The sequence below is a fragment of the Oxyura jamaicensis genome, chromosome 2, assembly GCF_011077185.1.
Source record: "Oxyura jamaicensis isolate SHBP4307 breed ruddy duck chromosome 2, BPBGC_Ojam_1.0, whole genome shotgun sequence".
Lineage (NCBI taxonomy): Eukaryota > Metazoa > Chordata > Aves > Anseriformes > Anatidae > Oxyura > Oxyura jamaicensis.
In genome coordinates this window covers 104698207-104723920 of record NC_048894.1, presented here as the reverse complement: position 1 = coordinate 104723920, position 25714 = coordinate 104698207, and the positions used below count along the sequence as shown (strand labels likewise).

The 25714-nt window shown below is 42.3% G+C and overlaps 1 protein-coding gene across 2 annotated transcripts; it reads right to left on the bottom strand.

Annotated features, from left to right (window-relative positions):
- Nucleotides 1-1142: 1142 nt before the first annotated feature.
- Nucleotides 1143-24277, bottom strand: ABHD3 (abhydrolase domain containing 3, phospholipase). Of its 2 annotated transcripts, XM_035316651.1 has the most exons (9): nucleotides 24055-24276; nucleotides 22631-22794; nucleotides 19873-20055; nucleotides 18485-18530; nucleotides 15588-15700; nucleotides 11408-11581; nucleotides 10701-10749; nucleotides 10452-10617; nucleotides 1143-3001 (listed from the first exon to the last, which is right to left on the bottom strand). In XM_035316651.1, the coding sequence occupies exons 1-9, from the start codon at nucleotides 24199-24201 to the stop codon at nucleotides 2823-2825; spliced, it is 1221 nt and encodes a 406-aa protein (XP_035172542.1). In that variant the 5' UTR covers nucleotides 24202-24276; the 3' UTR covers nucleotides 1143-2822. The 2 variants fall into 2 exon arrangements, with proteins under 2 accessions (XP_035172542.1, XP_035172543.1); XM_035316652.1 differs by lacking the exon at nucleotides 11408-11581 and having other exon boundaries at nucleotides 24055-24277.
- Between the last annotated feature and the right edge of the window lie 1437 nt (nucleotides 24278-25714).

Below are 25714 nucleotides of genomic sequence, written 5' to 3'. Positions count from 1 at the left end.
TCCACCAGCGCATACATTGTTTACCAACAGCGTTCTTCTGTCTCCAACACTTTGTATCCCTGTTGCTGTCTGGTTACTCAGACCCCATGAGGAGCCAAGGACCCGATGAATTCACTCTTTTGAATAGAGGGCACATTCTGGGCTCAGCGTTTTGGTTTACTAGGGAAGCTCAGTGTACAAGGTCTAAAGATATTACGTAGCAGAAGTGCTTCTAGTACTTCTTACTTGCTGTTGTGTCTCATGCAAGAACTGAGGTGTCCACACTTTATGTTTCAGAAAATCTGACCACAAAAGCTCGAAGATGGCCATAGTAAATCTGATTTTTGTCACTTTGGACAATGAACTTTCCCTAACAGGTTGTAAGCAAAAGCACTGTATACCAGGGGTGGGGGGGACACACCTTTAAACAAACATCTTTAAAGGCATTTATAAACGTGGATTTAAAGAGAAACGTCCCATGTGGCTCTCTATATGGGACTGGACCTAACTGAAATCAGACAGTGCAAAGAGACATCAATTCTGCCACGTCACGTTTATTTAAACGGTTAGGTGTGTTTTTAATATAAGTGGTTTTGTGAGAAAAATCTCAAATAATTTTCTTCAGACAGGATCTTCTGTGCAGCTATTTTATTCACGATTGCAATGGCGGCCGTCCTGCCAATCAGGAGCGCATTTTAGTGAACAAACCATAACCTTTTATTCCCTACTACCCGACGCCTGATCACCTCCCGTTTCCTCATTGGCTGAGTGCTACAGGTTCACAAGCTACTCGATGCTCCTCTATACCATAAATGTACAATTTTTCTTTTTTTTCAACCCTTTAATTTCTCCTTTCTTATGTTTTGAGAACATGTGATCTTTGTTTTACTGTTCTCACACTGCTCATCCTGTTTTTCTCAAGCTTCTGCCTTATTTTGGAACAGTGAGACCTTCGTCTGTCCACTTACCTCCTTAGTATTTCTCCTTATTATGACTACACAACTACCTTGGAATACAGAAAAACAATTCTCTGCTGCAAAAACACAAATTTGTTTCTCTCAGTTTTATTTTTTATTAATAGTTGATGCTGAGTTTTGAACATACTGCACGTGAATAATTTTACAAATATAATGTTCAATACACAGTTTATTGCTCGCTGGTTCTGCGGGAACATAACTTTTAATGAAAATGAACGTAAGGATGAATAAGGCACCCTACTAATACTATGATTTCATCTGCTGTAGCAACATGCACAAAACTTTGTTTCACTTTTACAAGTCACTTTTCTCATTTTCCTTATCAGGGAAGAATTTAGATTTTATTATTTGCACAAGGACCAATGCCTTGCCCTAAAAAGTCACAACCTAAAAGCACTTTTTGATTTTTAATTTAACCTTCCACCTTACAAAACTAGCTTTTCTATAGCATGTCCTGATTTCTTCTTCTTCTAAAGACAAAATGTATTTTTGTTCTTCCTTTGCCTTTGCTGTTACTAGGAAACATGCCTCGCAAGAGGACTGTTCACATACTGCTTGTGACAGAAGACCTGACTTGCTTTTTTATCCACATTTTATTGTGGTACTGACCCCGCTCAAAACATAGAAACGAGGACGCCTTTGCACTTTTACTGCCTGATCTTGTGTGGCTAGGCCCAAATCTGACAGCAGAATGAGAGGGGTCCTCCATGGAAGCTGGTTAAAGGATTTAATTTCAACATGCCCTAAATTAGGACTTCCCAGCAGCTTCAAAATGCGTCTCACTGTCCTTTTCCCTCAGGGACCCGCTTTAGCTCTCGCTCTGCTGCAGGGCTGAGGAGAACACTGATGTCACCACCTCTTGCCGAAGTGCTGACAAAGAATCAAACAGCAAACCAGAGAGACCACCCCCCAGCTCCCACCTTTCTTTAAACAGTTTGTTAAACCCTTTTAGAAATTATCTGAAACAGTAGCACAGACAATGGGTTCAGATTATTTTTTTTTTTAATTTAAAACAGACTTTATGATAGTTTCCTAATGCTGTAATGTTTATTCTTTAAAACAGACATGTTCTCGCAGGGTAATATAAACATAACAGACAGAGTAATTGAAATTACCAGTTATATGAAGTATGTATTACATATATGGTAACACCCGGCTATACACAAACATTGAAATGCAAAATGTCTTTCAATTACATAAGTTATTACAGTACTGTTTTAAAGGAATCTTTTGGTTATATGTAAACACTATAAATAAACTGTTTAAAAAATCATGTAAAATGGATATGGCATTGACATAGTTTAAAAAACAGTAGCTAGCCCTAAATCCCGATACTCTCAGGGTAAAATAGCAAAAGCAGATCAGTCTAATGCTACGGAATAGGATGCTGCAATTTAGACTTATTTGAAGAACCAGTGCTTCTTCCTGTTCCTTCCTTTTGTTTTCATATTTTAAGATTTTCACCTAAGGAATAGATCAACTTTAACTACGTGTGACAGGATAATAAATGCTATCTTGAGTGTTGCCATTCTAATATTAAAAGCCATCTACATTACATCTCCTAAATATAGTAGTTTAAATTAAAATCCTGAGGAATTACAAGCTATTGATGGTTTTGGTTAAGTGCAATTTGATGTATGCAGAACACTGTTTCATTTAAGGTCATTCTTAGTAAGGCATATTAAAAATAAATACAAAAGTGACAACATAATATTTAGTTTCTTGCTACAAAATCTTAGGCAAAAAATATTTTTGCATGTACTAATGGACTTCATCCATTTGCTGGCTTACAGTAGTTAAAATTTGTGCATTAAGCTTAACTGCCCTTGTCAGAATGTGCCACTGTGCTACAGTAGTGGTCCAAAGCTACATGCTAAAGATTTTGTTTCCATGCTCAAACACAGCTTGCACGAACTGCTTGAAGACTCTGTCCATGTAAGTGCACTTCCTTGGCCATATTCCTTCCAGAAAACCAATGTGGCCTCCGCAAGAAGTCAGAACCAAAGCAACGTTTGCGTTTTGTTTGGCAGTTTCTACTGGTATAGCTAAAAGGGTGGGGGGGAGAACTTTAAGTACTTATCCTTCTATGAAATGCCAGCCACCGAGTAATTTTTCTTTTATGTTTGTCACGCTATATACGAATAAAAATGCACAACATTAACATATGCTTAAATGTACCGCAGGACTTAGAACCATAGCTATGTTAAAAGACATTTGTCTCTTCATCGTTAACTCACCTTTTTTGTAGGATTTTTCTGGCTGCTGTAAAACTTTCAGAGATCATGGGTTCATCTTTCTTACTGATGTAACAGCACTCATGTTGATGCATATTTATGATTCGGTATATGTAATATAAACAAAAGGGCAATCAAGCCTGTCGTTTTTAAACCTTTGTTGCAATGTTCAACTTTGGAAAAAATGAGGAACTTGGGAACTTAACTGTGAATCCCATTCTTTTTTTAGGAGACTGCAAACACAGAGCTGTTAATGTCATCACGAGGTAAAATTAAAGAAAATTCCGGGTTGACAACAGATACAATATATCTGTTTTGCTATACATTTACACCGCACGTTTCGGGCACACCGTGAAAACAAAGTGGGAGACAGTTCTCACCCTGAGGAACTCATTGTCTGAATACACCCAGGAAACAAAGTAAGAGGAAGGCAAACAACCGCACAAGGACGCAGAAATCCGCCCCACGTTATCCAGCAGGTTTGCAGTTCTCTGCTGTACTGTGACTACTAGAAAACACCTTAAATGTAGAATCCAGATTATTAGACCAGATACACCAAGGGCTTTTCTTTTGCTGGGTTAGTTTTCAGCTCCCTGATCTGGTTCACCACGCTAATACCAATATACAAATGGCAGCAGGCAGACTCAGATGAGGGCTGCGATGAGGTGGCCACCTCACAGCCAGCCTACATTTAGCTTAAGGGGAGGCACCTCCTATTTTGAATAAGCACAGATGTGTGGCTTAACCAGTGCTCGCTATCACCTGGGCAGCTACCTTTGTGAAAGAAAATAAAGGTCAGTTTGTGCAGACTGACAGCAGAGAAAGCATATGAATTTGCAGATTATTTCAGTGTGGTGGGATGATGCTCATCCTATGAACTGGTTGACACAATGGTGGAGCTTTATGGAACTGTGGAGTTTGTGCTCTTGATGTAAAAATTAGCTACTTTAAGTGATTTCCTCAGAAATTGTAAGTGCACTGAATATACTCCTGAACAAGCAGAGATCTCAAGCATTTCAGTGCAGAATGTCTTTCGAAGTTCTAGTTTTGAAATAATGTACCTCATGGAAAAAAAATAACATAAAATTCATACAGTTTTTTTGATTATTCAGGCTGACAGAAAAGAAACAGCAGCAAAAGAACACACATTTTGTCCAGAGAGGAGTAATAGCGGTTTCACCGAATTGTCAAAAAAGGTTATGATTCCACAAGAAAATAACTGATTTTAGGTCATGCACTGCTAAATTAAAAATGCTTTGGCACTACAACAGAAAACAGTGAGTCATTCACAGGACTTCTACTGCTGCCTTACTTATTAGAAAGTATTTCTGAAGAGAGACACTTAATCAGGGCTGCTTTTGGGGGGCGGTTCAGATGTCCACATCTTCTGACTGAGCTTTCCTGAGAGACCTCCCCCCCTTTCTAGGGGTCTGCTTTTCTTCAACCTTTTTCATCGTTTTCATCAGCTGGGGTAACAGCACATCGCCTGTTCCTCAGCCAAAGGACAGCCAGGCAGAGCAAGTCACACAAGACCCCAAATGCGACAACTGCAGCAAACAGACGTGCAACTTAAAATAGAAGGGGCAGGAGCTGCAAGCGGGCAGGGGCCTCAGGGGCCTGTACTAGCAGTGTGTGGAATGGGTTCTGCTCCTCTCCAGGCCCTCAGCATGGATGCTAACCCCCTACACCATTAACATCTTTTATGTATGTTGCGTTACAGGATTCCTGCCCATAATATAAGGTACTCGATTGTGTCCTGGTGGAGCACAGACTGTGGGCTCCGGAGAGCAGAGGGGATTCTCTTGAAATGGGTGGGATTCTTTGCTTCTCAGCACTATTTATTTATTTCACTCTTTCAAAGATGCATGCATTTAAGTAGTTCATAGATTTGATCATTTAATAAGTGATTTTGATTCTTTACTAGGTGGAAGGAACTGTGTTTCTCACTGTCTCTACAAAAAGTCCTTGAATTTTCCTTTATTCAGCTGGAAAACTGGAAATAGCACATGCGGTATCTGGGCCTTCTAAAGCACTGCAGAGGCAAGGCTAAAAAGAGAAGTCGATGACATAAAAGCATAGGGCCTGACAGCCTGGACGAGGTAATAGCACAGGTTGCAAACCAGAGATGCAGCAAACAATGTGTCAGTTCTTGCAAGCCAAAGCATGCCTGAGCTTCAGGCCCCAGACTCTGCAAGCACTCGCTTGGAATCTTGCCCCAGTTATCCACCCAGGAGTCTCTGGTCTGGCTCCCCTGGGTTCTCTGGATGAACACCCTGTGGTGTACAAAGATGGTGGCTGCGATTCATGTGAGCTTCTGCCTACTGCGAGGGTATTTGTACCAACCTATCTGCCTATCTTCCCTCTACTGGTGTGGAGGCCATTCCCAAACTGGTTGGTAATAGCGGGGGCTACGTGCTGCCTGCCTCTGAACAGCCCCAGCAGCTCTCCCCTACAAACCTAGCAGCACTGTGAGGCTGCCCCTCTTCTGTGCTGCTGGGTAGGGCGTGAGCCACACAGAGATCTTTATGAATGTCACCTTCCCCATCCCGAGAGTTCGCCCTATTCCATCTCACATTCATTTACAACTGAATTCTGCCACAGATTATCACTCATCATCAGCTGCAACGCGGTGCTGGATATGCAGCCTTTTATTTCCATCCGCAGTGAGGATTTTTAGCAGCTGCCAAATTCGACCTGCTGTTGCATTCCTGCTCTTACCTCCCCCACGGTGCACAGGAAAGCCTGCCCTTGGCATAGTCAGTCTTGACACAGATGGGTCACCATTTGTGTGATTCCTCCCCAGCAGAGTTTCTTGCTCTGCAGCTTCTCAAGAACTGAAAAATGTTGTGGTGCTCTCCAGTGCCAAAATGCAAATGATGCTTGGCAGTGGAGTGGTGCTTTTCTCAAGACTGTTTCCAGGGTCTCTTAGCCATCCACAAATAGACCCGCAATGCAAAAGAGCAAATTCTGCAATGTAAAGGGCAGACAAACGGAGCACTGGATGTGACGCACTCTGGGTTACTCTGGGCATGCCAAAAGACACTACTGTTCATTTTTGTCCAAATTTAACCTTGTACATATGGTTCTACTGATCAAAATCGGTGCTTCTGTTAGATCCTGCAGTGCACAGGCTTGTTATTTGTTATTAGAATCACAATGTAGATACGTATGTGCAGAATTACCTTGTTCAAAATCATTGTTTTATGTACAATAGAAAAACACAATCAGCTGGGCTGTTTACGTAAGTGGCTGCAAAATAACACACTCCAGGTTTGGATTCAGAGGGACAGAGAAGTTCACTGCAACAAAAAGTTCAGGACAATGGCCGTTCAGACATGCACTTACTTGGCACAGGGGGTCAGGAGGGAGCTGGCACAGTACCTAACTTCAAGGGCAGGCTTTCAGCTCGGGCACAGCACACACCAGCAGTAATCAGCTAAGTGTTAGTATGGTGAAATTTAAGTTGGATTTAAGTTGGATGCCTAATAAGCTGCTCAAGTCTCTGAGGAGGAAAATGCCACTTCAGATGAAAAGTTAAATATGACACTGGTAATGAATGCTGTCATTCCATCTTCTTAATTTGACACTTACAAAATAAGAGGGCTTGACTTGGTTATATTACATACTTCCTCCAACAATGGCTTGTTCCAATTAGTGATGGTGAGCGAAGTGTCACGCAGTGAAGAAAGCATTTGCTTTCACTACTTAGTCATGTGCAGTATGACAACTGCATCCTGAAATTCAATTTCAGATACATCAGCTGCCAAGCTCTATGAACATTAAACATCAACATTAAGGAAGGAATGCAAATGAATTGTTTCTTCCTAATACTGGACTAGGATCAAGGGTGTAATTTCACAACATGTTCAACAATGATTCCTGGAAAATACAAAATGTATCAAAAGCTAGCCAAGAAGCGGTCAGGTAATAAGAGGCAACAGAAACAGCATCAACACTTTTTACAAGAAGTCTCTTGAAGTCTAAATTGTGTAATGACAGAGGAGACTTGGGTTTGCATCCCCCAAACTCCGTTATAGGAAGACAGGTGTGGCTGGCTTTATAAAGGACATTTAATCATGAAGGAATTCTGGCACAGCTCTCTCCCTAATGGGTTTTCTAGGCTTGTTTCCCAGATGTCTGAAACTATCCACAGCTATCTACAAGACCAGTGGAAGGTAGCTTAAAAGGTGATAGGTATTATTAGGAGAGATGAAACTTGATGAGGCATGAAATAACCAGTTCCCAAAGTCAGCAAAAGACTGGGGCTGTCTGAGAATAAAGTCTGTGGCTTTGAATCCTTTATACAATTGTCAGTGCAAACTGCCTCTGGTGGTGCCACAGGCTTTCAAGTCAGAAAAACAGTAGCCAGAATGAAGTCACCTCCCAGAGTAACACCAGACCTTTATGTTTGCTAGCACAAAAGAGACAGAAGTGTGAAGATGAGCAACCTCCAGTAACTGATGGCATCAGCCATAATTTCTAGGATGTTAATCAGGGTGCCCTTTGTCTCCTGCTAGCACAACTTTTCACCAACTAAAAAGGAGCCAAGGATACACACACGTGACAAAGTCATGCTATTAGCTGTAAATCAACATTTCCTCTGGTAGCCCTTCCTAAGGCAAACTAGTCACCACCACGACACTGGCTTACAGCCAACAGCATAACTGTGGACAAGGAATAAATTAATGCCTATCCACCCACACATTTTAATGGAGAAAGGCACGTTAGGGTCAGAGCTCAGGAGAGGATGGACAGTCATTACCACAGACTAACATTTCTTGTTTCACATTCTTCATGGTACCTTACCTCTCCTCTCTCTGTGCTGCAAGACTTCAAAGGTATTTTTTATTATCTAGTTCTAACAACAGGTTTGATACTTAATCTTACACAAGGGACTGTCCCTATAATCAACTGTTGACAAAGAGCTCTTTCTTTTACAGACCAGTTTCAAGGGAGGAGGGATCTGCTACAGCAGCTCAAGGGGACTCAGTCTTCTGGCGAGTCAATCTACAAGAGTCCCAGAATCAGTGAGAGTGGAAGGGACCTCATGAGATCCCCTAGTCCTAGTTCCCCTGCTGAAGCAGGGTCAGGTACAGCAGGCTGCTCCAGACTGTGTCCGTTCAGGTTTTGAATAATTCCACAGATGAAGACTCTATAACCTCTCTGCTCCAGCATCTGACCTCCCTTACAGTAAAAAAAAAATGTTTTGTGTTTAGACTGAATTTCATGGGGTCAGGTTTGGCTCTTGAGGTCTGGAGGTTGGCTGTCTTCTAACATGAAGAGGCAGTGACAAGGAGTATCTCTGTGCTAGCTTTAGCCTAACAAAGGTCCCAGTCTCAGTGGGAAAAAGGTGGAAAAGGTTAACGTATCCTGTAGGGACACAGGTACACTGGTTCACTGCTGCTGTTACTTGTGCTAACAAACCAGCTTACTCCTGTCACGGTGTTCCATGTTAGAAGAGATATTACAAACTGAGCTAGGGCTAAGCATGGAGGTGAAGCCATTGTTCCCTCTCTAAGACACCTGAAAGGCGGAAGCATGGCACACTAGATCACCTGTCTTGCAGTACTATGGGGGAAGTCATCTCTGGGGTCATAAGACCCACAAAACTTTATCTTCAAGTGACTCAGCAGATTTTACATTTGGACACAGATTTTAGGGTCATGGCCAAATCCACTCTCATTTCCATGATAGTGTATGCTTGTAACAGAAACCACAACTGGACAATTTCAGGAAAAAATCCTGTAGCAGCTAGTAAATACAAAGGGATTAACTCTGGCTCAGAACATCCCCACACTGTTAATTGTGGAAGGTAGATTCTGGAAGATTATTACTAAGTTTGTCCTGATCTTCTTAGGCCTGTGTTTTGCCAATGAAGGATAGGTAATTTGGTTAACCTAGTCACCATCTTCTTTCCTCATATAAGGAGGCTGTCACCTCTTTATATTGTTCATGCATAGCATGGATGTTTTTTATTCAAGAGAAGAATTCAGACTGTCTTTTCTTACTGCACTCCACTGGAATGGCCCTTTCCCTTTGTCATATTTTTCTCCAACAGTTCTTAAAACTACTAAGAGTAATGTAAAGTATGTGTGTCTTTCTGTACATGCTGTATGTGTGGGCACACATAACTAGTACATACACAACCCCTTCCAATTCCTTCATTCTTCTGTTTGTTGTTCTAATCTGTTTACTCACTTCCGTTTTGTGTCTCATTCTACAAGAACCTCCCTTGTGGTGGCAGAAAAAAAAAAACTTTCCTGAAATAAATCAAGTGAATGAACTTCAACTTTAAAATGGGAGGTGTTCACTGCTGAAGGCTGGGTCCTCAACCACCTGCTCATTATAGCAATTTTCCTCTACGTTAACTTTTTTGTTCTCTCTTTTCTTCTCAGACACTGAAACCAACACACAAACTGCAGGAACAAACAGATCTTTTTTAAGACAGTTAGCAACAGGATTACAGATCAAAAGCAAAATGTTCATAATACTCGTGGCTGGCTGAAAATAGAAAGAGGAAGAAAACTGGGTTTTCAGCCTATCAGTTACTAGCTGATATTACTGCTTCATCCACTTAGGTTTTTATTAATTTTACTGTGTTTCCTTTGAGAAGCTCACCTTATCTGTATCTCTTCCTTTACCCTAGATTCTGGTCCACATGCTAACCCTACATGTTTTCTTACTTTTTCATTTTCAGGCACTGGAGTTGATGTCGTTGGGATCATGAGCAACAACAGCTGAGGACTTCAAGTCATCTGAAACATAAGCAAGTCCCGGACATTCTTTGTAGGGACTGGCTTGAAAAATGGTAATGGAAAATATTTGGTTTCACTCTTGTTCAACTCTGAATGTCTACAATCTGGACATCGGTATCTGAGCTCTTCTTTATAGGCTGCTTCCATACTTGGTGGACAGAAATGGGCACTCTGGGGAGCAATACACCTGGCATCTTTCATATAGTGAAATAACTCACACCCTAAACATGCGTATTTCTTTTGACTACAAAGAGTCTATCTACTAAGGGCTAATGACTGTCACACTGTGTCCTCCTGCAATCTGTTCCAATCAGGCATCTCCATAATCAGCTATTCTGCATGTGTCTTACACTACATAAATTGCAAGACTGACCCACTCCTGGAGGCTGTGATCCTCCGTGCAAGTAATATTTATATACATCTCCACACATAGTACGTTCTCAAACCTGTATAGTTGGTCTTAAAAGACTGCACAGAGAAATATATTTTAAAAATCATAAGCTTACCATGACCCGGTGAGAAAACATCATCCACAGAGTTCAGACATAACACTGGAATTCCTACTGACTTCAGCTTGCGACATGGGCTAGCGTCTTCATAGTAATCATCAATTGTACGGTAGCCAAACATGACTGAAGTGAACTGTTTATCAAATTCTCTAACAGTTCTAGCCTGAAGTACAGAATTCAAATAGGGAATATGTCAGCATTTGGAAAACAGCATCAAGCTAAATCAGAAGCAACATTTCCACGTACCTTCATCACGAGATCCATGTCAAATAATTTTTCCAACATTTGTCGATGCCTAAAGAGAAAGAAAGAAAAATTGGAGGCCTTGTTTTCTGCAATAGAAACAGAAGTCCTCTGCTTTACAGATACATTTGAAGAAAGAACTTCCTAACAAGAACATGCTTGTTTTTAATTTTCTGTCATATTAAAAATCTGTCTGGAATCCAAGAGCAGAAGAATTGTTCGTTCATATGCAGGCACATCCAGCAACATAGTCAAAATCCGCATGACAAAGATGCCAAAGATAAGAAAATTAAGTATTTGGAATATAAAATACATTCTAATTTTACAAAGCAAAGGGTGAACTAGTCCTTTCCATGCTTTTGCAGTCAAAGCTGACTTAAAAGAATTAGTGTATAAATATATATATATACGTATAAAACTCAAACTCAGTATGTGCAGATGTCTAAAAAATTAAATCAGTTCACTTCATCCATAAATCTAGAAGTGCATTGCTCTTGTGCTGACACCCTTGAGGAGCAGAGAAGTTTAGTCACATTGATGACAATCTTTTTTGCAAAAATCCTTTTGATTTCAAAGCCCACGGAAGAATGCACACAGAACAACTATGTGAAATGTCATTACGGCATGAATTTTCCCAATATTATTGTACCTGCTGTAGATCTCATGCTAACATCCTTCCACCTTGCCAAATAGTTCAGAAGGCAACTCACCTGCTGATGGAGGATTGTAGACAAGTAGTCAAGTAATAGTTGAAAAGAAGCCAGTTTAGTGGCTTCTCCAGAGACTCTACAGACTCAAAAACATTCCAACCCGCAGAGAAAATTGCAGCTGCCATTAAAGGAGTGTCTCTGCCAGTTTTGCCCAGGTAATTTAAAAGAAGCATGCTACAAACAGAAATGAAAAACAGAAACATATATACTATCAAGTTGTTTGCTTCAATCTAGAGCAAATATAACAATCAGCCACCTTTTTGTCTGTTTTTCCACATAGTTTCTTGTATCAGCCTTACAGTTGTGCCTAATACTTCCAAAGGGTAGTAAATGTCATCAACATATGACTCATGAAGTTTGTTTTCTCTCTACGTTCAGAGAGGAGCTGAGTGCACTGTGTAGGATGTAGGTAGGAGTGCATTTAAAAATAAAGAGAGATGTACTAGTCTTATTTATATCACCGAAGGGGAGAAGGTCAAGTAACTGTACCTTACTCATGGAACAGGTATACTTAATTGTTAGGAAGTTTTGCAATTTTACAACTCAGTCTTCATGATCTGATAAATCTCATCAGTCTGCCTGATAAATGCAAGCCACCCCTAGCATGCCTGCCCCATTTTATGAAGCTATCTTTTTAGTTGAAGGTTGAATACCTTTACCATACCTCACACACATGAGAGTACAAAGAATGAAATCGTAGATAATTAATAAAACTAACAAAATTATGAGCTAAATAAATGGTATAAAACTTGCCTTTCTGACCAATTACAACTTAAAGTCTGTATTGAAGATGTATGATTGAGTTGAAAAAAGGGAGAGTTCACCAATACCTAACCCTTCAGATGTTGAAAAATTAAACTATCAGAAAGTAGTAAAAGAAAAATGGCAACAAAAAAGCTGTCTTACTTTACTGCCTGAGGCCTTGAGGTTTCCATCCAGCATTTGACACCAAGTCTTTAACTCAAAACATTGTAAGCTCCACAACTTAATATAGCTCCCTGCAATACCAACACTCTATACCTTAGCTTCATGTGTCAAACTGCAGGAGACAGCAACCTGTAGCAAAAACATCACATAACTGCCTTCCAGCACAGAGAATTTATGCCCTTGCACTACCTACCAAATTACAGGATAGCAGTGCAAAAGGGAGACGAGCTCCTACCAACTTGCCAGCAGGTAGGAACCAGCTGGAAAAGAACATCAAACAGTGCTTGGGAATGTGCATCTGGAAGCTACTCAGGTAGCCAAACCCAATGAGGAAAGTCAACCGTTGCACAAATAGGAGTCAGGTAGCATGTGTTCCCTCTCACCTACGTAACAGGAGGATTCTATGAACCACTGGTCTATACTCTCTAAGGATAAAATTGAGTCAGAAATCAATAAAAATGTTGCAGTAGTAGCAGAAACCACTTCTCTAACAGTATTTACAGAATGTATGTGGTGGAGAAAAGGTAAGTCCCTTTCCAAAACATTATGTGCTGAAGATCTGGAGATCATTTACATTTTTACCTTTGTGAATGGAATGCTTATTTTACTTCTCAATTGGGCAAACATGTCCTATATAACTTAACTGGCTCCTCACAATAATTTGAAAAAGAATAAATTATGAAAATTGTTGTAGGACAAGTGGATGATTTGCACACTATGCCTCTAGTGAGGCATAGGCATCTCTGCACCTGCCTAATTTTAAACATTTAAGTGCTCCAATTAATTTTGAAGCATGGAAACAGTCCCCATGTGGACTCCTGATGGAGTTCAAAAAGGAAATATCCTGAAGGTGGAAGAGGGGTGGGGCTGCCTGAGAGAAACAGTCATTGCCCAAGCATTCAGGGGATGCAGTTTGGAAAAGCAAAGTTCATCTGGAACTGGAATGAGCAAGTGATATGCAGGACAACAAGAAGGGCTTCTATAAATACACTGGTACTAAAAGAAAGGCTTGGAGAAAGCACCAACCACTCCTTACCCCTCAGCACTGAAGCCAGTCATTATTGTCACAAAAGGCAATCAGATCACTCGAGCACGCTTTGTTTTTGTCAAGTCTGGTCACCTTCTCATCCTTCCTATGACTGGAAATGGCTTCCAGAGGATCTTCCCAAAGAACCAAGGTTAGGCTGAGCAACCTGTATTCCCTCCTGGTCCCACTACTGAACAGAGCAGGGAACCTTATGACAAAAATATTTGTAAAAGGCCAAGGCTACCTTTTTTCCCTGTCTCTACTGCTGAAGTCTGCCCTCCAGCGTTCCAGGTCCCTGCTAGTGGCAGAGTATGGAAGAGGGCAGTATTACTCGCAGCAGAGGAAGATTGACTTAGGGCCCAGTTATGCAAACTGGACATATATGGAACCAGGTGTGGTGCACCAAAGCTCCAGAAGGAGACAGCCAAGGTTTTTGTAAGCCCATCATTTTGAAATGGTGCAGCAATTATGGGATAATCCTGGAGCCTGGAAAAAAAAATTGTCACACACATCTACAAAAACAGGAGAAAATACTGTCTGGCCAGCCTAATATCAGCACTACGGGACTACCCTTTGGAAGCTGTTTCCAAGAATGTGGAGGTCAAGAAGGTGACTGGTAACAGCCAGAGTGGACTTACCGAGGACAACACATGCCTGAGCAACCTGTCTGCCTTCTGTGACAAACTGACTGCTTTTGTTAATTAGGCAAAAGGAGTCGATGTTGTTTGTTTTGGCCTTACAAGGTTTTTGACAACCTTCCATCTAGCCAAACTGGAAATGACAGGGTGACAATAGGTGACCTGCAATGTGGGTGGAAAACTGGCTTAGATCACCAGCGCTGCAGACCAGTTCCCAGTGGTGTTGCTCAGGGGTCAATACTGGGGCCAGGAATGTGCAACATCTTTATTAACAACTGGATAATGAGATGGACTGCACCTGTGGCAAGCTTGCAGGTCAAATTGTGGGGAGTGGCTGGTGCACTGGACGACAAAGCTGTCATTCTGAGGGACCTCAACAGGCTGCAGAAATGGGCTGGCAGACACATGACAGAGTTCAACAAAACAAAATGCGAAGTGCTGCACCCAAGACAGATTCATGACTGGAGAAAGAATGGCACTGCTGAAAAAGACCAGGGCAAGCTGAACACAAATCAGCAATTTCTGTACCCCTGCAGCAGTGAAGAGATAACTAACGACACACTGTGCTACGTTAGCACAAGCAAAACAAGCAGGTCTAGTGAAGTGATTTTTTCCCTGTTCCTGGCACTTAAAAGACTATCTGGAGTAGAGTGCCCAATCTCAGACTTCCCAGAAAGACTGACATCGACATACTGAAGAGATCCATACGTATTCATACTGAAGACACTAGAAAAATCCCATGGCAAAAAAGATTGGCTTAACTGACTTGCAGGGCTCCCAAGTTACTTATTTATTAATAACTATATTGTTTGAACAAATCTGTATTTATCCCAGAACTCCTGCAAGTCATTGGAAGATTAATGTCAACAGACAATTTATCAGAAAGAAGGGAAGTCTCAAAAAAGTGACTACTGTCTGCAGTACTTCTAATGGAAGTTCTCCAGTTTTTGTTAGAGTCTGTCTGAATATTTCTCCTAGTTTCTAGTGATGATTTTTCTAGCAACTGTTCCATCACTGCCTGTTCTAGCTATGCTTTCTGGAGAAAAGCCAGGACACAGCAAGTCTTAATACCACGTTATAATCAACCCATACTGGTTTCAACAACAATACTACTGGCTTCTGAGCCAGACAGAGCAGATAATCATATCTCTTCCAGCATAACCTACCCCCACGCTGCAGAACCCAAACAGAATGAAGATAAATCTAATATCCAGGGATTGCTAAGAAACACAGTACGTTAATTCTAGTACCTATTTTTTATCCCTCTGTTCCAAAGATGGGCTCCATAGCTTCCCAAGATTTTACTGCCCACCTGTTTGTCAATCTGTCTGTCAGTGTTTCCTGTCTCCTCTCCCAGCCAGCTTCTGAATGCTGGCCACTTTCCACCTTACTTGACACAAACCTAAAAGCTCTGAAGGTGTTAAGCTCTTAGAAGAGCCCTCCAAATACTGACAATTACAGGCAGACCGAAATTAGTCGCAGTTCGGTAAGTAACGTAAGTACTGCAGAGTAATCATTTACAGTCATGCTACAACAGTCCTACTTATGATCACAGTTAAGCTGAGACTTCTGTTACTTAATACCTTACCCTCCCATAGAGACACCGGCTGCCATGAACGGAGCTGAGGGGTGCAAGCTGTGTATGTGATGAATAACTGCCTCTAAATCCTCTGTGTTAGCTGCACAGTAAGTCCTTGGGGTCTGTAAGGAGTCACAGGGAAAAATGCCATCATAAGCTTTTTTTATCATCCTTTAAGGACAAAGAAAAATGTACAGTGGATCTTTTATATAATAAGATAAATTTATCAAGAAAGTGCACTAAATGGCAAACATTTCGGGAGGAAGGGGAGGAAGGAATTATACTTGTTATCATTACAAAACAAAACAGGTGATAAATATATTCCCTATCTGCAACCACCAAATCATTAGATGAAAACTGAACAGAGTCACTAGCTAAACTAGACTGAACTAGATAGGCACTGGTATTTTTGAAATACCCTACAGAAATAAAAACACATCATAAAGGCTGCAATTTAGAGAAAAGAAAGTCATAATGACAATTTGACCATCTTCACCCACATTCAAATTCAAAAGAAAGTATTGGACTTCAAGTTCTGTCAGCTAGCATTTGAGAAACATCCAGTATTTAGATTCTATACACGATACAAGCAAAGAAATAGATAAATTTACCAGTGCTGTTTACCTAATTTACTAACACACTAACAAAAGCAGCGAAACATATACGTTATCCCTTCCCTATCTACCAGCAGCATCTCTTCAAGCCTTGAGTTGGAAGGCGGAATTGCCATCCCTGGGATTTGGATATCCCCCCCCACACACACACTCACTTGAGGGATAAGCATAGCTTTTGAGCCTCACCTGCATAGACAACTGCTACAGGTTACAATCTGCAGACTCTCTGCAGCAGTGTAAGGGAGATAAATACTTTTAGGTATAATAAGAATCACAGTAAAGTAAGTTCTCTAGATTTCATCTACAGAAAGAGATTTTAACTATACAGCTCTTCCTAAACATGTTAACAACCTTGACTTAAGTCAACGTAGAGGCTAGCCTGCCAAAATTCAGTACAAGCATTAAAACTAAAATATAAAAATATTTAATTATGAGTCAATTGAACATGTTTGTTGCCTGAAGCAACACTGTATTTTAAGTGTTTTTTTTTTTTTTTTTTTTTTTTTAATTTGCTTTCAGTTAAACAGCCTGGATATTTGTGGACAATTTTAACAAGTTAATTAAAAGAAGATAATTACCTAAAGTACATTTAACATGAATAATAAAATGTTGAAGTCACAGATTAAAAAAAAAAGGAGAGAAAAGCTAAATCCGGATAATTAAACCTGAAGATGTTTTCCATTTATGTTGCATTTCCAATTCTCATCCACATGAATCACTGTTCCCTTTATTTCATCCTATTAATTACAAATGGTGTGAATGTGTTTCATTTTAATTAAATTGTCAAGTTTACAAGGAAAAATAAATTATTTTTAGTACCTAGGGTCTAATGTATTCTAAGTAAAAGTGTATTTGATTAAAAGTTTATAAAACTAAAGAGGGAAGCTGCACTTTAATTTCAGTTAACTCCTGACACTTCAATGTATATCTATCTACTCAGTGTACAAAGATATTCTAAAACAACATCTTAGCTCACATTGGCTGTGGTCATCTAATATTTGAACATTCCGTAATAATAATTTACAGTAACTTTCAATAAAAATGTTCTTCTCATTTGTTTAACTGATCCTTTAAATAGCTATTATAGACTGTAAATTTACATCTATCTTTAAAGAGACTAGAAGAATTACTTGCATGACTATTTCTACTGTGTTGCCCAGCTATGCTTCAAACTTATTAACTAGGGATTTTATATTAAAATGTAGAAACCCCCTTACAGAAAATGTTATAATTTCAGCTGGTTTGCTTCACAGTAAGATCTTATAATGCTTAAATATGTAAATCCGATTACACTAAAATACACACAATGCATCCAAACAAGAGATCTTTTCTGTTAGCGATTCAGAAATTCATCAATAAGGACTTTGTGTGCCACAAAACTGCTTTGTAGATCCATCTCCAAAAGTATGCAGAAAACTACTCTAACATAGCAATATTTGCATTGAAATGTTTTATCTGATTATGGGAAAAACATTCCGAGCTTTTAAGTCTGAACCAAGGGGATTAAAAAATGCAGAACAATACTTAGCATTATGCACACTCATATCAGCTTCAGAACTGTCAACAAAACGTATATGAGCAAACACGGCTTATTCAGCAGTATTTCATCATGCTTGGTGCCGAGATGCAGAAAACGTTTAGCTTCACGATTTCATCATCTGTGGAAGTGCCAGTTCTCTCTAAGCAAACGTGATTTGTGTGTCCCAGAAATAACTAAAAGCTGTAGCTAAGCTAGTGTTGTAATTGCTGAGAAAAATACAAAATTAAATTTCAGGGTATGACTGCCCGTATAAATCTGATTCATTAATTCAGTAACACATAATACGGATGTATTGGCTTTTTAACCAAATCATAGCTTAAATGTCTATTGGCAATTGGGAAAGTAATTGCCACTGTTTATATTTTGATTTATACATTAGAACAACAGGAGAAAATCACACTGAGTGAAAAGAATTTCTTGGACGTATACGTTTTAAATACCACGGTCTTCTGAGCAAGAAAAGTATAAGGATTGCTCACTTTACCGTCACAGATGCTGGTAATTTAAGTGATTTCCTAGAACAAAATGTTCACAAAACAATTGTGTCGACCAGTTGGTCTCTGAATTTTAAAATAAAAGATGTACACTGGCATGTTACTGATCTACCAGATAACTAGATTCCCTTCTGTGCATTTTCAACATATGCTATGAGCTCCTCTCAGTTAAATCCAGCCTTACAAATAGACACTGATGATTACATATATACATACTGCTTAGAGATGAAAGATATTCATCTTAAAAGTCATCCTTACCAAAAGATCCTCACCAGCAATTCCACGATTGTTAAAAACCACGCATCTAAAAATTGAGAAAGTAAATTCAGTTATACAGATTGCTCATCCATCTGAAAATGACAACTTACACACAAAAAAAATGAAAATACATTAAGAAAAACGAGCCAGTTTGATGGCTAAGTTCAACACATAAGTATTTACTGTCTTACAAATGCTAAAATCTGACGTGCAGAATGACCTTTATACCACTGTAGTCAGTGGGACTCTGTGAACTCTGTGACTTGTCAGTCAAGGTCAGACTGCAGGATGAGAACCCCTGGGGTTAGCGGAAGATGGAATACGGATCATGCTCTGCTTGAGCTCAGAGCTGGCCAATTATGAGCCATAAGCTATATTTAGATGGGTTAAAGGCATGAAAAAGCATTTTGGCATTCTTCAAATGTTGCTGTTTAAAAACAAAAACCTCAAGTTCTCCTTTATGATGTTATACTTTTCTTTGTTAGGTGATCAAATGCAGAAATTTCCTTCAGGAATACTTAAACAATTAGTTCTAAGAAGTTGTTGATTTGGGATCTTTCTTTCTCTAGTATTTTTACAGGTAAGTTTTAAAGTGATTTTAAAAGTAGTCTGATCAGTTAAAGCGCTATTTTACTTTCAGAATTTAGTGGAGCAGCTCCCTGAACCTCCAGAGAACAGATAGCCAGAAATATACACAGGCACTCACACACACACATATATTTGAAGGACGTCATATAGTCGATAGCAGACACCAATCTGCAATTGCAAAATGCAATATTCCAAATAGGGATCCTGGAACAATGACAACGTATTTTAAAGCACAGTAGCAGGAATATCATTACATAAAGGAATTTACTCGTTGACTAATCCACCTATTTTACCCAATTCTGACCAGAAGCCTTAATAACAAAAGTAATTTAAGCAGTGACAATTAAGAGGTGACAAACCTCTTCCTGAAACAGCAGTAGGAGTAGGTTGGCTCCCCTTGCTGCACTCAGGAATTTGAATCAAGCAATCTTGGCATTCAGCAGCTGACCTCCTTCAAGGCCTTCTGCCAGCAACCCATCCATACAAGTCTTTGTGGAGCTGAATACAAATCCCTTCTCAAGAAAGCACAAAGGTAACACGAGTGCTGATGTTACAGTTTAGGACACAGCAGCAAAGACCTATGCAGACGTAGCTTGCAATTTCTGGAGCACATCTGCAGATACCAAAACAGCCCTTCGGAATTTACTGCCGGTTACATAATATGGTTATTATTATTGTTACTGCTTTCTTACATAAACCAATTTTTTTAGATCTCACTTGCATTAGGAAGACACCTTATACATATACATACTTAAATGTGATCTCGCACACAAAATGCACACAATGAAGTGTAACAGCACCTATATCCCAGCGTTTCACTCTGATGGATCATATGAAGAATGTAGGATTCCTTGCTCGTTCCTGTCAGACCAGGCAATAACAGGACAGTAGGTCTTGTGCTGGCATCCGGATAATATAAGCTGTCATTATTATCAAACCAATCCAACGAAATCTGTCCTCCATCTGCTGTTCTAATGAGCTCACTGAAAGGCACATTTCAAGACAACAACGATTAGATTTAAAAAAATAAATGCACACTATTAAGAATGCTTAAACTGTAAAAATTACCAGGTATAAAAACTGCATCATTGATTAGGCTTTAACACTACAAGTACCACCTCAGTATGTGTGCACATTCACCATTCACGAAGAGCCATACCTCCGGCTGATGTGAGTTAGCACAGTCAGTTCATGGCACAGTTCCAGCTTACAGTAAACGAAGAGCTGGCCTTTCATCACTTGCTGCTGATGTACTGGAAGCTTGTAACTAATGTGACTTTTGGCACTGCCTTTTACTGTATGTGGGCTTGTGTACTGCTGCTTTCCTCTGGGTGGTCTGAGAGCCTTCTGGCTCTGCTTTGGGCCATGTGTTAAACATCTGTCATGTGCCTGTTGTTGTTCTTTTTGTTTTGTTTTCTCTTTACCCAAAGAATAAGCATGTACGCTGGATGGCACTTTGTTATGTTTTTAACACACGGAACACAGACGGGCACCACATCTTTACAGTTTCAGTGAAACCAGAATTTCACGCTCTATCTCCATGAACTTTGCTAGCATGCATGCTTAAAAAATACAACTTAAGAATCAATAAATGTTATACCTTCCCAAGAAGCTAAGCATGTCTTAAACCATGAGAGGAAGGTTACAGTCCTTTTATAGTCCTTATATATATATAGGACTCTCTATATATATACAGATAGAGGGAGAGAGAAATATTTGGCATCTTCCCCATTTTCTGCAATGGATGTATTGCATGACACAGAAGCTACCAAAATTGAAGTTTACTTCACATTTGATTTTTCATTTGAAAGCACAATTTTCATAGCACCTACTCCAGATTTTAAAGCTCAGCAGCCTTGCTGGACTCCCTTGGTCAGCTTTCCCCTTTTTTAGTAACGGGCAGTAGATGCAATGCTGGTGTGTACTGCCAGTACAATCTCAAATGGTGCGAATTAACCATTGCCCCATGGAACTACGTTTCTTTCCTCACAAACCTTGAAATGGAGAGTATACAAGAAGGGCTACAAAAACTGGACATGGCCATACCACTGAAATGTTTCCTAGTTACTAAAACTAAGGGAAGCTGCTAAATGCTAAATCTATTCTACCATGCAAACAGAGCTGAAACAACTTGTGCTGCGTCCAGGTTCCGGAGTATAAAAGTTCTCCTTAGCTCTTGTGCCAAATGCCTCACTTGCCAGACTAAGCCTCACTTCTGTGTGAGAAGAGATCAGCTGAGGACAAACCATATAGATAATTTTTTGCCTCTTAGAATGCAGGCATCAAAGAACACAAGATAGACCTGATAGGTAAAAATGACTCTGAAAATCCCAGGAGTTTTATATATTTAAAACTGGGCCGAAAGTGGCCATGCGATGGTTAAGGTTGAATGTGTTGGTTGAATGGACAGAGAGAAAGACAGCATGACCCTTCCAAAATGATGGCATTCAATCACCAAAATACTTGACGCACCAGATGACTGTGCTGCCATCCAGAGACCTCAACAGGCTGGAGAAACAGGCTCACAGCAACCGCATGCCAGTCAACAAAAGGATGTGCCAAGTCCTGCAGCTGGGGAGGAATAGCCCCAGGCACTGGGATATGCTGGGGGCTGCCCATCTAGGAAGCAGCTCTGCAGAACAGGACTTGGGGGTCCTGGTGGACACCAAAGTTGAACATGAGCCAGCAAAGTGCCCGTGCAGCAAAGAAGGCCAATGGTAACCTGGGCTGCGTTAGGCAGAGCACTGCCAGCAGAAGGGAGGTGGTGATCCTTCCCCTCTGCTCAGCACAGGTGAGGCCACCCCTGGAGTGCTGGGTCCAGTGCTGGGCTCCTCAGTATAGGATAGGCATGGACATACTGAGAGTTCAGCAAAGGGCCACCAAGATGATCGAAGCTTTGGAGCAGCATCCCCCTGAGGAGAGGCTGAGAGAGCTGGGACTCTTCAGCCTGGAGAAGAGGACGCTCAGGGGGATTTTATCCATGTGTACAAATAGCTGAAGGGAAGGAGCAAAGACGTCAGAGCCAAGCTCTGTTCAGTGGTGCCCAGTGCCAGGACAAGAGGCAAAGGGCACAAACTGGAACACAGGAGGCTCCCTCTGAATACCAGGCAGCACTTCTGTGTTGTACTGGTGACCAAGCACATACACAGGTTGCCCAGGGAGACTGTGGAGTCTCCTCCTTGGAGATCTTCAAAAGCTAGCCTGCACAGGGTCCCAGGCAACCTGCTCTGGGTGGGTTAGACCAGTTGTCTTCCAGAGGTCCCTTCCCACTTCAACCATTCTGTGAACATATAACCACATTGGGTCCTGTATTGCCACCAGTATTCCAGCGCTCCAAGACTCCCTGAGCTATAAAAGGGCTATATGGGAGCCCTGGCCTTTTAAACCTACTGCATGCTGAATCCAGGACAGAAATGGTTCCAAGCCTAGGATGGAGTTGTAAAGAGAGGCATAAAGCAGATATATGGGCACACACTTGAGCAATGACAGTAGCTGTGACATGGAGTAAGGTAACCACTGGCTACAGAATCGATCACTTTCCAGAAGAAAGGCACTTACTTTCTGTACTGTACTTGGGGTCTAGAAGTGATAAAGGGACGCAGGAGTGTCTGCACCCGACCTTCCCAGCACCAAATCGTGGGATAGTAAGTTTCTGTCACAACAGGGCAATATTCCTCGAGAAAGCGGCAGAAACGTTTGTTGCTGGCCACCAGCTGTGGTTTCTAGGAAGAGAGACTACAGTCAGGCATGGGCATTCATAGAAAAAAATATAATGAAAGCCTGTTTAAATCTTCTCCCAGTAGACTGTTTTTGTTAACTTATTTACTTACAAGGCTTTTTCTTTTCATGATAAAGAGATATGCAAACATAAACCAAATGAAATCCCGAAATGCCCAACCGAAAAATGAAAACCACTGAACATCACGGATTCCTTACTTATTTCTGATAATACATTATTTCAGCTCTGCTTTTACCAGCGCACTGGAACCAAAACCACCCCGTACCACAGCAAGTGAGAAAGACTTTCCTGCGTCAGTTTTCTTGCACCAGGCAGGGATGAAGCTTCACCAGCGCACCTGGAGGGCCTGCAGTAGTACCTCGTTCTACCTGGTAGGACCTCCTCCCACCTCACAGTACGGCGCCCAGCCGTGTGGGGTACTCACCTCGAATAATGCTCTGCATACAGGTATCTTTTTCTCACAGACTAGGTCTGTACAGAGAAACTGGTGTGGAGATCATCACATCCCACACGGCTCGCATTTTAGCTGCCACATTTCTTAAACTTCTCTTTCGGAGTCTCTGGTGTAACAGCGTTAACAGGACCAGAGAGGACAAGCGAAGAAAACTGCTGTGCACACACAGCGGCAGCACGTCCTCCCGACCCGTCATTTTTTTTTTCCTCTGACGAAAAGAAAGCATCCTTTTGTGAGGAAGGCTGTGTTCTCAGCCAGTCTATGGAGGCTTGTGGCAACGTGCGAGCCTTCAGCAGCCCGAAATCTTTTCACACGCGTGTTTTCCCTTGACTCAACGAGGCGCTCTCACTCTTGCCCCAGGGGCCACTTTACACCGTACCAAATGATTTGAGAGGGCGTAACCTCTTCATGAAACCTCTCCTGAGCAGGTGGACAGAGGCGCCAGACCTCCGCCACACGGCAGCAGCAACCCTAGGGTCCCCAAACCGGCACAGCGGGCGGCGGAACCCCTTCCCCTCGCCCCTTCCTCTCGCCCCTTCCCCGACCGGCGGAGGGCAGCGCAAGGAAACGCCTCGCTCCGTTCCCCCGAGGGCCCAACACCCGTCTCGGCTCGGCACGGCCGACCCCTCCACAAGGACGCCGTCCCCGGGCCGTGCGGGCTCCGGGCAGCGGCCCCTCCGGGCGCGGCGGCGGCCATTTGAGGAGCCGCCGCTGCCTCCCCGGGGGCTGCCACCCCCGCTGTCCCCCGAAGGGTCCCCGTCCGCGGGCCACCGCCGCCCTCCCGCTCACCTTGGCGATGCTGCTGAGGTAGTAGCAGGCGTAGGCGACGCCGAAGCCCAGCACCAGCGACAAGCCCACGCCGGAGCCGAAGAGCCCCACGCGGACCTGGCTCTCCAGGTAGAGGGACAGCTCCCGGGTCAGCACCTGCCAGTCCATCCCGCCGCCGCTGCGCACCCCCGGGCTGCCGCAGCCCGAGCTCGGCGGCCGAGACCGCCCCGGAGCGGAGGGAGGGGACGAGGAGGAGGAGAAGGAGGAGGAAGGGGGAGAGGAGGAGCTGCCGCCCAGCTCCCCTTGGCCACGCCGCTGCCCGCCGGCTGCGCAGGGCGCCGGGGGCCGCTGGGCGCTGCAGCGCCGCCGGCGCCATTCCCGAGCTGTGGGGACCCGGCGGGGACCCGGGCCCGGTGCGCTGCGGGGAGGGCCTGGGGACAGCGAGGGGCTGCCCGCAGCCTCACCTGGCCCTGGGGGCTGAGGGTGCCCGTCCCGGGGCCCTGGAGGCTGAGGGTGCCCGTCCGGGGGCTCTGGTTCCTGAGGGTGCCCACCGAAAGTGTGAGGAGCAGCTAGGGCAAACGCTGCTGGTGCTCAGTGCCTCCCGGAGAGGCCTCGTTCCCTTTTCTCGCTGTTATTTTTATAGGACGAGAGCCTTCAAGTACACAGGACGAGGGGACACTGGGGACTTGCAGGTGCACCGCTGGTCAGTCAGCAGTTTAACTATTTTAACGTGAGACTGAAGCACGCCACAGCTTTTCCACTTCTCGCTTCGATTACAAGGCGCTGTGAAGATCAGAGAGGAGTGGATGTAGTCCCTCACTCCCAGGGAATCTCTGCCTGCTCCTCTTTCAGCGTCATGGATTGCTGCATTGAGGCCCTCACGCGTTTGCTAACTCTGATGCTTCCCTCTTCAGCTAAAATAGCTCAGTGTCTGCTTCTTTTCCTTGGCAAAGTCACAGGAGCGCAGCTGATGATACAAATGTCCTGGTGCTGAGCATTTGAGATGCCTGTGCACACCACAGGACGCAGCGGTGCCTTCCTGCTCCTTCTTGTATGGCTCAGCTCCATGAACTGTTGAGAAAAGACAGACTTTGCTCGGTGAGACTGTTCCTTGCAAGGAAAATTTAATTGTTCACTTCCACTGCTTACCTTATCCGTGTTTTCTTGCGGTACCCAATTTTTAACATCTAATTGAACTGGGAACCACAACAACAACAACAAACACAACACAAAACACCACCACAGAAAAATAAAAACAAAACAAAACAAAAAACATAAGCAGAATACGACATGGCCCATTTCAGTTGCTTCTCCTTACTCAGTTATTATCAGATATTATCAGAGCGATGCAGATCTTCCAGAATTTGAAAGCATTTCTGGGCCCAACTTACCATGAAATGGTGATGGCAAGCTCCTTAATCTCTTGGATATAGGGCCACCAAGCTTAATTTAGGGAAATACTGAAAGGGACTTGAGGCTTTCTGTGATGTAAAGTGCTACCATGTTCCTACCGTGGGGTCAAATGTACTGCTTTGGTGCAGCAAGAGTGGATTCCAGTCCTGGTTTGAGAACTATCATAAAAACCCATTGCAACATTTAAAGATTTTGCAGTCAAATGGCTGTTTCTGATTGCAGGGCTAATTGGGTTATGGTGTTTAGAAACGTCAAGTATGCTTTACCA